Source organism: Erigeron canadensis, chromosome 1 (assembly GCF_010389155.1).
Source record: "Erigeron canadensis isolate Cc75 chromosome 1, C_canadensis_v1, whole genome shotgun sequence".
NCBI classification, from domain to species: domain Eukaryota; kingdom Viridiplantae; phylum Streptophyta; class Magnoliopsida; order Asterales; family Asteraceae; genus Erigeron; species Erigeron canadensis.
Genome location: NC_057761.1, coordinates 30,560,017 through 30,573,498, shown reverse-complemented (window position 1 = coordinate 30,573,498; position 13,482 = coordinate 30,560,017). Strand labels below are relative to the sequence as shown.

General features: G+C 33.9%; 1 protein-coding gene across 1 annotated transcript; it reads left to right on the top strand.

The window, feature by feature from the left end:
• The first annotated feature begins 792 nt into the window (after positions 1-792).
• Positions 793-2,900, top strand: LOC122589642 (pentatricopeptide repeat-containing protein At3g24000, mitochondrial-like). Its single transcript, XM_043761961.1, has one exon. It carries the CDS (start codon positions 793-795, stop codon positions 2,734-2,736), a length of 1,944 nt encoding a protein of 647 aa, XP_043617896.1. The 3' UTR covers positions 2,737-2,900.
• The last annotated feature ends 10,582 nt before the right edge of the window (positions 2,901-13,482 follow it).

Genomic DNA, 13,482 nt, shown 5'->3' with positions numbered 1-13,482 from the left:
CTAGTGTGAAACTTTCTACCACTTATTTCTCTATGAAATTGGACCTAATGATTTGCTCAAATGCAAGAATCAACCAAAAGAAGAAGTAGGAGAGATTTATTTGCATTTTTATTTCAAGTTTTTGGTAATTTACCTTGTTCTTTGAGTTTTTGAAGCCTTAAACTATACATGGTTTTGATCTGACATACAAGGATGAACTGTTGCGTAGAAAAGAATCAACGTTGGATGGACCAGATTGTGAAGAACACCAAACGAAGAACACCAAAGGTTATTTGGTTCAACAATGGAAGACTTAAATTGGTGGGATCTTAGGGTGCTTTTTCTCTTCTTTTTTTTAATGGTTTTTAGGCATGATTAGATCTGAATTTGAGAAAATATAAAAGAATAAAAGATTGAAGATTGAAACAAGTTTTGGTGAAGAAATCAAAGTGTATCTCTTTCTCTCTCAATATATATATTATTATTATTATAATGTATAAAAATGTATAAAGTGTATACATATATATCTCCTTTTATCACGTATAGTCCCTGTGGTTGTAAAACGGACGATTATACCCTCGTGTGGCTAGCATGTGAAGCTTTTTAACGGCCATTTTTAACAGAAGTTAGTGACATGGGCTTCTGACAATGAAAATAAAAAAGCCAGAGACCAGTAGCAACGGAAAGAAAAACACAAAAGACAAAACGCTAAAGTGACAAACCACAAATACCATTTGTGACACTTATATCTATATTATGCAGCCTTCTTTTCACAAAGCTATATCTCATATGTAATACGGAGTATATACACACATGAATACCAAAAATCCAATCTTTATTACGAATATTAAAAATGGAAGATTCATTTCATTACTTAAATCCTCCAGTAAAACCCCATTATCTTCTCACCAGTCTTTAACAATACAAGAAATTGATCCATCTTCACATATTGATTTATTAAAAAAATCCCCAAATGATAATAATGGATTATATATATTAGATTTAATTGATCAAGGTTTATTACAACTAAATGCTAAATTGTACACCCAATTGCTTAATAAATGTACCCTATTAGGTAAAATTAATGAAGGGAAATTAGTTCATTATCATTTTAACAAGTCAAGATATAAGCATCTTGTTGTGATACAGAATTGTGTTTTGAATATGTATGCGAAATGCGATTATTTAGATGATGCACGTAAGGTGTTTGATGAAATGCCTGTGAAAGATATGGTGTCTTGGACTGCTATGATTACTGGGTATTCTCAGAATGATAAGGCGGGTGATGCGGTTATGTTGTTTTCGGAGATGCTTAGGGTTGGGTTGAAGCCGAATGAGTTTACGTTTTCTAGTGTTTTGAAGGCGGCTGGGGCGAGAAGTGATGAAAGGGAAGGGGAACAGGTTCATGGGTATTGTTTGAAGTACGGGTATGAATCGAATGTTTATGTTGGGAGTACGGTTTTGGATTTGTATTGTAGGTTTGGGAAGATGAAAGAAGCGTATTTTGTGTTTGATCGGATGTTGGATAAGAATGAGGTTTCGTGGAATTCGTTGATTGGTGCACATGCTAGGATGAATGAGGGAGATAAAGCGATCCTGATTTTTCGAAAGATGCAAAGAGAGGAGTATAAGCCGACTCATTTTACTTATACGAGCATTTTTAGTTCTTGTGCGAGCACTGGGTCACTGGAGCAAGGGAAATGGATCCATGCGCACTTGCTCAAATCGGGTCTTAGGCTTATTGCTTACGTTGGCAACACCCTTCTTGATATGTATGCAAAATCAGGTAGCTTTGATGATGCTATACGTGTGTTTGATAGGCTTGTTAAACCAGATGTGGTTTCGTGGAACTCTATGCTTATTGCATATGCACAACACGGGTTAGGACTTAAAACACTAGAACTTTTTGAGAAAATGATGAAAACTGGAATCATACCAAATGCGATAACTTTTTTATGTGTTCTCACTGCTTGTAGTCATGGTGGACTCTTGGAGAAAGGTCAACATTACTTTGAAATGATGAGAAAATATAAAATAGAACCCGAAATTTCTCATTATGCCACCATGGTTGACTTGCTTGGTCGAGCCGGTCAACTTGATCGTGCTGTAAGTTTCATTAAAGAAATGCCGATTGAACCCACTGCAGCCTTATGGGGTGCTTTGCTTGGTGCCTGTAGAATCCATAAAAATATGGAGTTAGGCACTTATGCTGCTGAACGTGTGTTGGAACTTGATCCTTATGACTCAGGAACCCACATTTTGCTTTATAATATTTACGCAGCTGGTGGTAAATGGAATGAGGCATCAAAAGTTAGAAAGTTTATGAAAGAAATTGGGGTTAAAAAGGAACCCGCTTGCAGTTGGGTGGAGATCGAAAATTCTGTACACATGTTTGTGGCTAATGATGAATTTCACCCATTAAAAGATGAGATACATAAAATGTGGGAAAAGATTGGTGAAAAAATTATGGAAATTGGGTATGTTCCGGACACCAGTCATGTTGTTTTGTTTGTTGATGAACAAGAAAGAGAAGCAAAGTTGCAATATCACAGTGAAAAACTTGCTTTGGCGTTTGCACTCTTAAAGACGCCACCAGGGTCTACCATTAGGATTAAGAAGAACATCAGAGTGTGTGGTGATTGTCATTCTGCTTTCAAGTTTATTTCACGGGTGGTTGACAGAGAGATTATTTTAAGAGACACAAATCGTTTTCATCATTTTCATCAAGGATCTTGTTCTTGTGGTGATTATTGGTAGGTTTTAGATTGGACCTGTAAACTTGTTTCATGAGATTCCTTTTTTCCTTAAATTATTGATACTAATTGCTGCGTAAGATTTATGTATAGTCTCATCATCTCAGTTTTCTTACACTTATCGCCGTATTTGTTATATTCTTTTTTAGTGAATATATAAAAGTTAATACGAGTTCTTTCTATAGACTATCACATTTCGTCTTTGTAAATTAAGCTTGCAGCATGTTTGTTAATTGTCATCTTGCCATGTATGATGTATCTGTTCCACAACAGTTCTGTCTATGGTAATCGACATGAAACTGAATAAAGACCATTTTTCTTGCTTTAATTTCTTCATTGCTCAACTGCTGTGAGTTGAAATTTTCCCTCATAATTCAGCCTGGGATTGACCTTCCTGTTGGTCAACTTTTTTCTACGGTGTTTGTATGTTTTTTCTGCTACTGTAGGGTTCTTGGTTCATAACTTATTTCTAACCCTAATAGGGTTTGCATAAGAAAGGAAATGACATCTATAATAGACTGTATTTAACTTTCGCATTCAAAGTTGCAAACTGTACTCTGAAAATTCTACCTATATAGTGTAGTTGGGGGGTTTATTTTTTCGTTTGCAAAATACGATCTCGGTCAGAAGCATACTTTTCATATTTTGTTTTTGTTGTCGAAGCGTTTGTTTTTGCAGTGAATATATAACAAAGTTACTTCGTGGATTTCGATCTTTTTGCGGAAATTACATTAAATCCAGGTTAGCTTGTTTGTGTCTGGATTTTGCTTTTTAGCATGTTGTTAGCCTGCTTCATTAGATAAATGCATCATTTGGTTGTCTGGGGCTCCTTTCATTTTTGGACTTTTGATGATGTTTAGATGATTGGATTGGATTGGATTGGAGAATAGGTACATGGTCATATAACATTTTTTATCATTATCAAAACAGTGTTTCCGCTTTGTAATTTTCTTACAGCCTTAAGTACTGTATATGGTAATTTATCAGTGGATTATCTGAAGTTCTGAACTTTGATGCAGTAATCCATTTGGTCGGAATATGGCAAAAAGAACACTAAAATTAGCTTACCAGTCAAAACGAGTTACATACACTTTTTTACCATTGTGTTGCTGCTATTTAGCTATTAGAACCAAACCAAAGTTCATATATTTTAGACCATGACATGCTGAGGATAAAAAAAACAATACTTACTGGTTCTTCATATTTATGGAAGTATATAATGTTTTCGAGTACTTAGAATGTCTAGCAATCGATATTGATCTTGGTAAATTTTCAATTTAGTTTCAACTTTCAACTCTAAGAATGTGTGCCAGAAGGCCAAGATTGTTGAATTGGGATGATGAAACAACATTGCAGTTTAAATAGCTAACCAGTAGTGGATTGGACTACTCAAGTTAAAGCAACCATAAATAACAGCTATGAACATAACTATTGTCAATTATTAGGCAAGGTATCTATAGCATATACAGTATTTCGTTTCCAAAGAGATTACAAAATCCATTTTACTTTATGGTATATTGTCCAAAATAACAACTTACTTTTTAGTTGATAAAAAAGGAACTGATATTTGTACCACAACTTTTAATGAAATTACCATAACTGCGCATTATATATTTGTACAGTATGCAGTGAAATTTGTAGGTTGTGGTAGATTTATCACTTTATGTGGTACATTTATCGTTTCCCGATAAAAAAAACCATGTTGGTTTCAAGAAACAATGAAAGCGAAGATCCGGTGTAACATTTTGTTATTTTAGCTATGTCAGAAATCTAAGTTCATATAGCATCTCATGTTTTACAGACCACGCCTTTGCCGAATTGGTCTATATTTATCTCTATATAGCATTTTGTTGGTTTTGGCTAAAACATAAATTGGAGTTTTTCTCTCACATGGATGGATGAAGTAAAAGGAGGGTGCCTCTTGGATGATAAAAGAGGCCTAAACGTTGATATCAAAGTGCACCAAATCAACATACATTTTTTAATTAAGTATTATTTTTTGAGGGTGTGAATGTTGGTTAAGGGTGGGTTAAGATATTACACTATACAATTGTACTAGTTTTTCAAACAATGGAATTTTTTTTTGTTTTGTTTTTCATATAAAGATTTTTTTTTTTTGAAGGTCTATGATTTTTCTCCGGTTTTTGAGTTTTCACATACACTATATTTCTATATTATTTAATTGGTTGTTGAAAAAACTTTGAGACTGTTTTTCCGATAGTTTTTTCTAACCATCTCCGACACATTTGGAACCTATGACTCAACTAGTCTATAAACTTATACAAGACGTCCACTTCACATAAATCGATCAAAATTCATAATATTGTAAGAAGTTTTCATCCAATTACTTTTTTTTCTTACGACATGACTTCTTCACAATAAGAAGAACCTTTACTAGTGGTTCACAGTTCCATCCTTTAACCAGTAATAGGCCTTCAAGTTGGTTGGGCCTCTATTGGGCTGAGCTAATTACAAAATGGCAATTTCGATATTAAACGAAATTTTATGGATACCTTCTGAAAAGAAACATTTTTGATTTGTTTAATGAAGATAGAAAGGCTTAGGAGAGACCACGTCGCCTACAATATAGACCATAAGAACCTCGTACTCCCTAATGTTTTTTTAATATTTTCTATCTGGGCCCATCTTGCTATATTCATTTCCACTGGGCCATTAAAAATATTTTTACCTTTTGAATGTCGGGGAAAACAATTATATTAAACTGTATTAAATCTTTTTGTATTATTTCTTATTTAATTAACTCCTTGGTTAGACGTTTATGATTTCTTAATTTTGTACTAATATTTACTTTAGTATTAAATAAAATAAAACGCATCGATCAGAATCGCTTTTTGTTTAAAAGGATATGATGTTGAAATTTAATACTAAGAGTGTAAATGGTTCTACTTACTTCGATACCCCGACAAGGTTTATATAGTTTATTAATTACTAGATTTACATCTACTTTACCTTATATAATCTAATTTGGGAATGTTTTAATTATTGTAAGGTTTAATACTTTCTATATATCTTAGGATTTTGCTAAACGAATCTTTTAGGGTTTTTGTTAAGGTGCATTAAATAGTTGTACACTTAGCATAAAATTCAAGGACGGGCTTTTGATATGAAAACGTACAACTTTTTTATACACGTTAAATAAAGCCCTAAGGGCTTCATTTAGTATTTTCCTTTATCTTAATATTAAAGATTTGTATTATGTTATTGGGTTGATAGCACTCTTCAATAAAGAGTTAAAAGACTTGTTCCTGGGAGACCTAGGCTCAAAACAACAAGAGGCAATGGTTTTACTTTTATTAATTGTCGTGTCTTCATACGGATTAACAAATGATACTGTATGTGTTCCTTTTATAAGGTATTGGGTGAGAGGACCCTTTAACGTATACTCGGTTAAGACAAAATAGCCTAGATCCTTCGTGGTGATATCCGATCCGCATATGTCAAAAACAATATATTTGTATTTATATCACTTTATATATTAATTATCTATATACTTTTTATTAAAAAAAAATACATATATATTCTTGATATACATATTATTAATTTATATGATCGTTATCAAAATGCCAAGATTGATCAACAATCAATTAGAAAAGTTGCGATCTTCATTTTTTTTGGGGAAAACCAAAGGACACGAAGAATCTGGTGTGGGTAAACTGGAAAACAGCCATGTCTTCTAAGGATGTTGGGGGACTTGGTATTGGTAGCTTGGAAGCTCTAAATCTTGCACTTCTATATAAATGGAGGTGGAGAGCGTTAGTGAACAATGAGTCCTTATGGTCGAGGATTGTCTCGGAGATGCATGGACAAGATTGTTTAATGTCGTTCAAAGGCAAAGGGAATGGTATATGGTCTAAAACATGCTCTTCTTTCTTCACGACACATATGCGCAGCTCCTTACCAGAATTTGTTCTTTCTTTACGAGTCAGAAATGGCAATAAAGTTCGCTTATGGAAAGATATTTGGTTAGAAGGCATTGCTTGCCTCTAGATTTCCAAGGCTATATGCGCTTGAAGTGGACTTTGTCCTGGCTTTCGTGGAGCTCTTACCGGGTGGGACGGGTGTGGGGGAGGGGATTGGATAGGTCCACGATATCCAGTCCCGAAACCCGTGATCCGACCCTTGCTGTTCTAAAAAAAAAAAAAAGTAAGCAGCAAACACAATCTCGAAGTTAATGCTGGTCTTGGAGGCGTCCCATGCGTGGTGGTAGCGAACAACAACAATTTTCTGCATGGACGGAGACAACACTCAAATTTGTAATGTAATTTTAGTAAAATGTAATTTTTCACAATTTAAATGGATGTCCAGTATGTTTTATAAGGGAGTATAGATTAAGAAAAAATAAGTAGGAAATAAATACAAATATTACTTTCGTTGTTATAAGCTTATTATTTGAAAGTCCACTTATCATCGAAATATTAATTTTGAAATAGATTTTTCATTGTGGGAATAAAGATTTTTATTAGAAGAATAAAGAAAGGTTTAAAAAAAAGTTTTCTCCATTTGAATATGTAAATGTGTAATACATTAATAGTGTAACTATTTATGAAAAAATTATTTTCTTATTTATGAAAAAATTATTTTCTTTCAAATTATTATATATATTTATCATAAACAACTAATATTGATAATCATAATAGTTATGTAGAAAAGATATTTTTACAAGCTAATCGTTTCCTAAAAAGTATACTTTTTGGGTTTCGTATATTATGATTTAATACGTTTTCATTTAATAAGACCTTGTCTGACAGTGGTCTTTATTTATTAAAAAAAATTGGTATTTTTAAAAAATGGATTCGTGTGGAAATTCCATGTGATAGTCCTAACGTGCTGGTCGATTGGATTCATCAGTCCAGCTACCAAAGAAGATATAAAAACATTATTGAAGCAATTTCGTTTGTTTGGTGGTGACCATTGTGGAAAAAAGGAACCATGCATATCGTCTTTAAGGGGAGGTAGGTTTCTATCAGTGAGATATTTCATTCGATTGTTACGACTTCTTTTTCTTGGATTTTCATTCGCTCTCATAAGGTTTCTATTCCTCGGCACTTATGGGCATGAGCCCGTCTTTATTGTTGTAATTGTTTTTTCTTTCCATCTTCGATGTCTTGCCGAAGATGTTATTTTTAAAGTTTGTCGTTTCAAAAAAAAAATGATCGTTATCAAATACTTTAGCAATATTAACAATCATATTTTTAGTATGGAGTTTCCTTATTTTGAGAACAATTTTTTTTAAGAACCATGAGAACTCTTAAATTATATATTTGTTCACATGTTTTTTTTGTTCATTCACATGTGAAATAATATATAAATGTATGTTGTTGAAGAATTTTTTTGAAGGAAACCTTCAAAATAGCCTTTTGTGAACTTGTGAATGAATTTGTTCACGTTTTCTGTTTAAATGTGACAAACGGCTATATATAAGGTTTTGAAAAAAACATTCTTCTTCAACATATATTTTTATAACGTTTCACATGTGAATGAGCAAAAAAAATATGTGATCCGATATAAAATTTAGGAGTTTTCACCGTTCTAAAAAACAAATAATTTCTTAAAATAAGGATCTCCTTTTATATATTCATATCTTAGGCAATCTATAACCTGCGCTTTGGCCACCATCATTTTTTGATGTACAAACTAAAGTTACTGTATTTTCATAAACTATAATTTATTTTTTTAAGAAAAGTTATTCACCACTATTAAGGCTGGCATAACAGGTCACACGAAACCTGTTAAGACACGGACCTGTTAAGACACGAACCTGTTAAAGTCAAACACGAACACGACCTGTTAACTAATCGTGTCATTTTTTTCAAACACGAACACGACACGAAAATTAACAGGTGCACATGTTAAGACCTGTTAAGGAACCTGTTAACATGTATATTATAAAATTCTTGACTAATATTGAAAAAAAAAACTTAAGGATACAAAAACTCTTACAAATCTCAACTATTTTATAGCGACAATAATCTTTACAATACAAAAGTTCATGAACATCTTACCTTATAAAAATCATATATCAAATCATAATATCAATTCTTGGTATTTTATATATATATGTATAATCTTAACATGTCTTAGCAGGTCCTAACAAGTCCGGATCTGTTAAGACACGAATCTTAACAGGTCTTAACAGGTCCGGACCTGTTAAGACACGAAATCTGTTAAGGTCAAACACGAAACCTGTTAAGAACAGGTCGTGTCGTGTCGTGTCGTGTCGTGTTAACAGGTTCCGTGTCAAAATTGTCAGCCTTAACCACTATGCATTGTGTATGGACACTTTTAGTGCATACAAATGTCTAAATACATTTTTAAATGTTTTATATGTAGAGAGAAATTTTATAATGACAAACAACTGCTTAGATACAAAGTTTACAAATTTATGTTAACCAATCTAATTATCTAACAAATGCAGAAAATATGGACACAAAACGGAAAGATAATTCTATTGGTCTTGAAAACCAAATAAAAAACATATACGTTGTTAAGAACGGTTTAACATTTCTATACAGTTTCATTTTTATCTATTATATATGTGTTTCAAACAAGTATGATTGATCACAATATCATTGCTTTTAGATACGGTACATTTTACCTTTCAACATTCTTCCTAAAGAGAGTTAAAAATTGATGGGTCAAACGAATTTTTTGAGTAGGGGAGGTCACGTTGTTTTCAAGGCGGGTGTGGGTAAGATTAAAAAATGTCATGGCCAGATACTCAAATGGGACCATGTTGTCAAATCCTATGAACAGGCGGGTGGGTTGAAAACAACAAATAGGGCGTGGTCACAAAATGGAGGTGGAGGTATGAAGTATAGGGGGAGAAACTCGACATGTTTTGTTTTTCATTTGCTGTACTTTCACAAAAAAATCCATTGGATTTCACTTTATGGAGGTTTGTTTAACGATCGTTTGTTTTATAGTCTTGTTTTTATTTCAAAACTACCCCTCGCTAAACTAAAGTAACCATTTTTCCCAAAAATAAAGCCTCTTACATACTGTTAGAGGCTCCCCAATGGTAAGCATTAATCCACCTAAGATTAGTCTCAGTCAGCACTACATCAGCAAAAAACACTCCCAAGGACTAATCCCCCCAAAATGCACCCAATGGACTCATCCACCAAAGACTAGTCTTCGACCCACCAATTATTTAATTCTACCTATTTATCTAAACTTTATACTTTTAACCCTCTAAACTATTAATAAAATACATTTTTAGTCCATTAACACAAATTATTAACAAAACACACAAGTTCATTATAAATAAAAATGCAAATACATTTAGAACATAAAAAAAAAGATTACAATAAAATAAACCACACAACCTAAAAATGAAAAAAGGAAAAAAAAAAAAAACCCACACAACGACATTTTTATTTTTTTAAACTAAACATAAACTAATTGAGACCGAAAAGGAAGTCTTTGTACTCCGCCATGAGCTTCTTCTTGGCTTCCTTGATGTAATTTTTCTCCTCATCATCACATTCTGTTTTGTCTATGAACGAAAGAGCAGTATACATGGTGCGCTTCCTTTCTTCCTCACGAATGGCAGCCAAAGATATTTGTTGTTCATCCAACACCGTCTCTTTTTTACACCTAAGTCAGTCGAGTCGGGCGGCTAGGTCGAAAGCTGAAGAACGAGCAGACCCCGCATCGAAAGAAGCAGATGTTCGTGATGCCTTTGACTTAGTAGGGGGGCGCGTATAAGTATCATGACCGAAGAAGTCATTATCACCAAGGTCCACCGGCGCGAATTGGGTCCCCTCCTCCTCCTCATCTTCACTATCAACAACATTAAGAACGTTTTTCCTTTTATGCAAGCTTCGCCCCAGAACATCATGACCGGATGGAGCGAAGAACTTTGGCTTATCTTTCACAAGTAACCAACACTCGTACATGGTAAACTGAGTTTTGGTTTGAGTAAAGTACTCTGAACGCGCTTCCTCCATTACTTGGGCATCGTTCTCACCACTGCACCGATGACCATCATAGCCTTTCCAAATTGCGTTGAACTTTGACATATTTGTTCTCTTTCTCCACTTGCCACTTATCTGATTGTGGTTTCTTGGGTTGTTGGGGAATCTTGCATTGTACTTATCTATGATTTTCCCCCAAAAAGAATCAACAGATTGGTCTTTGCCGACGTATGGATCTTCTGTAGCATCGATCCAACACTCAGTGAAAACTTTCATCTCAAGCTCGGTCCAATTTGACGAGTTTGCAGCAGGTTCTTTTGGTTGTTTGCTTTTCTTGGTGCGTTTGGACATGACTTTGACCCGACCCTTTTTTTGTTGTGCTTCAAGAATGGATTGGGGTGGGAACAGATTCGGGCGTGGGAGAAGATTCTGGTGTGGGGTTACATGGTGGTGTGGGAAACGAGTGTTGATCGCGTTGTTGAAATTTTGCAGCTGACGATGACCCCCCATGGTAGAAATTAGGGGGTTGTACAGCGGCAAGTGAAGCATAATAAGCTGCCATGAATTAAGCATAACGGGGGTCATTTGGTTGTGGGATAAAGGGTACTTGTGGTGGATGGTTAGTGTACGATTGATTAAAATCGTTCGCGACGTTGTTCCAGAAGTCGTCGGTTTTTTGGTTGTTGAAGTTCGACATGATTTTCTGCTTAAAATGGTTTTGTATGTGTGAATATATCTGAATAATGCAAGTGTGGTGTGTTCTAATGCTTATGGAGGTGTATATATAGGCTTTTTCAAAAACTAGCCATTAAAGGACTAAAAGTGTAAAATTTTTGAATTGCAGGTGGTCAAAGAAGACGTTACAGGGACCTGTTTTGCCAACTTTTGAAAGTTCAAAATTTTTGTCTTCTTCCTTAAATGTAGCCGTTGCATTCAAAAAATAAAAAAATAAAACAAGCGAACCATTCGTCCCTGCATGAACGAGAGACCCGGACTAGTCCCCCGAACGAACCAGAGACGAGTCCCACCCAACGGTGTGTACTCGTCTGAGGATGTCGAACGAGGCCAAAGACAAGTCCATTGGGGACCTTCTTAATGTTAAGCTATGAAGCTATCTTTTTGCTAACCAACTCACTTCAGTGAGTTGACTACATGTGTGTGCAAACACGGGACCACTGAAAAAGAATTAAGTGGCGTATGTCCGAATTTTAGTCTTACCCGGATTTCTTAATTGACTATTATTTAGTGCGTCTTAAGACAACATAGTCACTGCCAGTCGAAAATGCAGGGTTCTTAGACTGGAAAGAAAAAATCTTTCACCGGACTAAGTGGTTTTCGGTCATTTACTCTTTTTTTTTTCTTTTTTAATTTTACTTTCAGACTTAATTTCAAATCATCATCATTATCATCAAATTTAATAACTTTGTTTGATATTAACAATAACAATTAAATGATTTCTATAATATTAAATATTTATATGTTTGTCTTTTACTCCGATTTATATTAGCAAACATCACTTGCAGCTATTTTGTTATACATTTTAATACGAACAAAAAACTTCAGATACAAGCTTCAAACAAAAGTTCTAGCCACTATCTCCAACTAAGTTGCTGAACATACCTTAGCTTTTTTATAATGAAGTAATCACTTTCAAATAAATTCAAAAGGAAAATGATCCGTACTGCAGATTTTACCTAACTTAGGTACTGCTACAATAAAAAAGAAGTTACAGATTAAACCTTTGAGTTTGATGAACATACATACCTCCTGGATTTTACATGAACCCCTCCTGAATTTTACATAATCCCTCTCTGCTTTACCTAAGATAAACACTTTATGTTTTACCTAACTTTTCTTCACAATCAAAAAGATTAGTGCTACTCTTTTCAACTTGTGATTTACAAATTTGTTCTTTTAAGTACTGTTACAATGAGATGCATGTAGGTCTCGCTTGTAAAAGACATGCAATACATATATATAATTACGAATGTGATTCTTGACTTGTGATTGTAATGAATAACTTTTATACATGGAAGGGTTCTTGGGACTTCTTTTGATCCGCTCATTGCTATATCTGGTCTACTTTAAAATAACAATACAACATTCTATATGGATTCTATAAATTAATAACATTGTAATTTTGTTTTGCTGACTTTTTAAATTGTTAAAACAGTCTTACAAAAATAAAATTTGAATCTCAAATTTAGATATCACGAATTATATACAATCAAAATAAATTTAATTACATGATAAGCGAGTTGTGCTCATTTTATTTCCTAATTAATACACTAAACTGGTATATGAAGTAAGTTTATTCCAATCCAGAAATTAAAAAACAAAATGCTTAATGATTCATGGTTTAGGAAATATGCGTACTCACTTGTTTCGCGTTGAGTGATTCATGGTTTACAAAACCCCTTTTTCTCCTATATGTGAAAACAAGTTTCCCATGTTGCTTCTAAAGTGAACACTGTTGGAATAATTATGATTCGTATTGTAAATATAATGAAAATATGAAGATAATAATAATAATACCTGATCCAGAGGACCTGTAAGAGCAATAATGTTTGTCACTGATTGCGGGTTCCCAAAATGAGATAATTGATTTAAGATGGGATGAGGAGAGAAAACACACACACAAGAAAGGTGGAAGATTAGCCTTAAAAATGTTGTACATGTCTCTCTATTTATAGAGAGAGCATTTACAACTTTAGCCTCTGGTGTTTAGTATGTGCAATATAAGTCCCCATAGTTTCAATCACCTAATGGGAAACCCTATAATATGTCTTTAAGAGTAAATACGCCCATCGTAT

Bases quoted from the DNA above. Each gene is read 5' to 3' on its own strand.
- LOC122589642 (XM_043761961.1), top strand. From the start codon at position 793: ATGAATACCAAAAATCCAATCTTTATTACGAATATTAAAAATGGAAGA.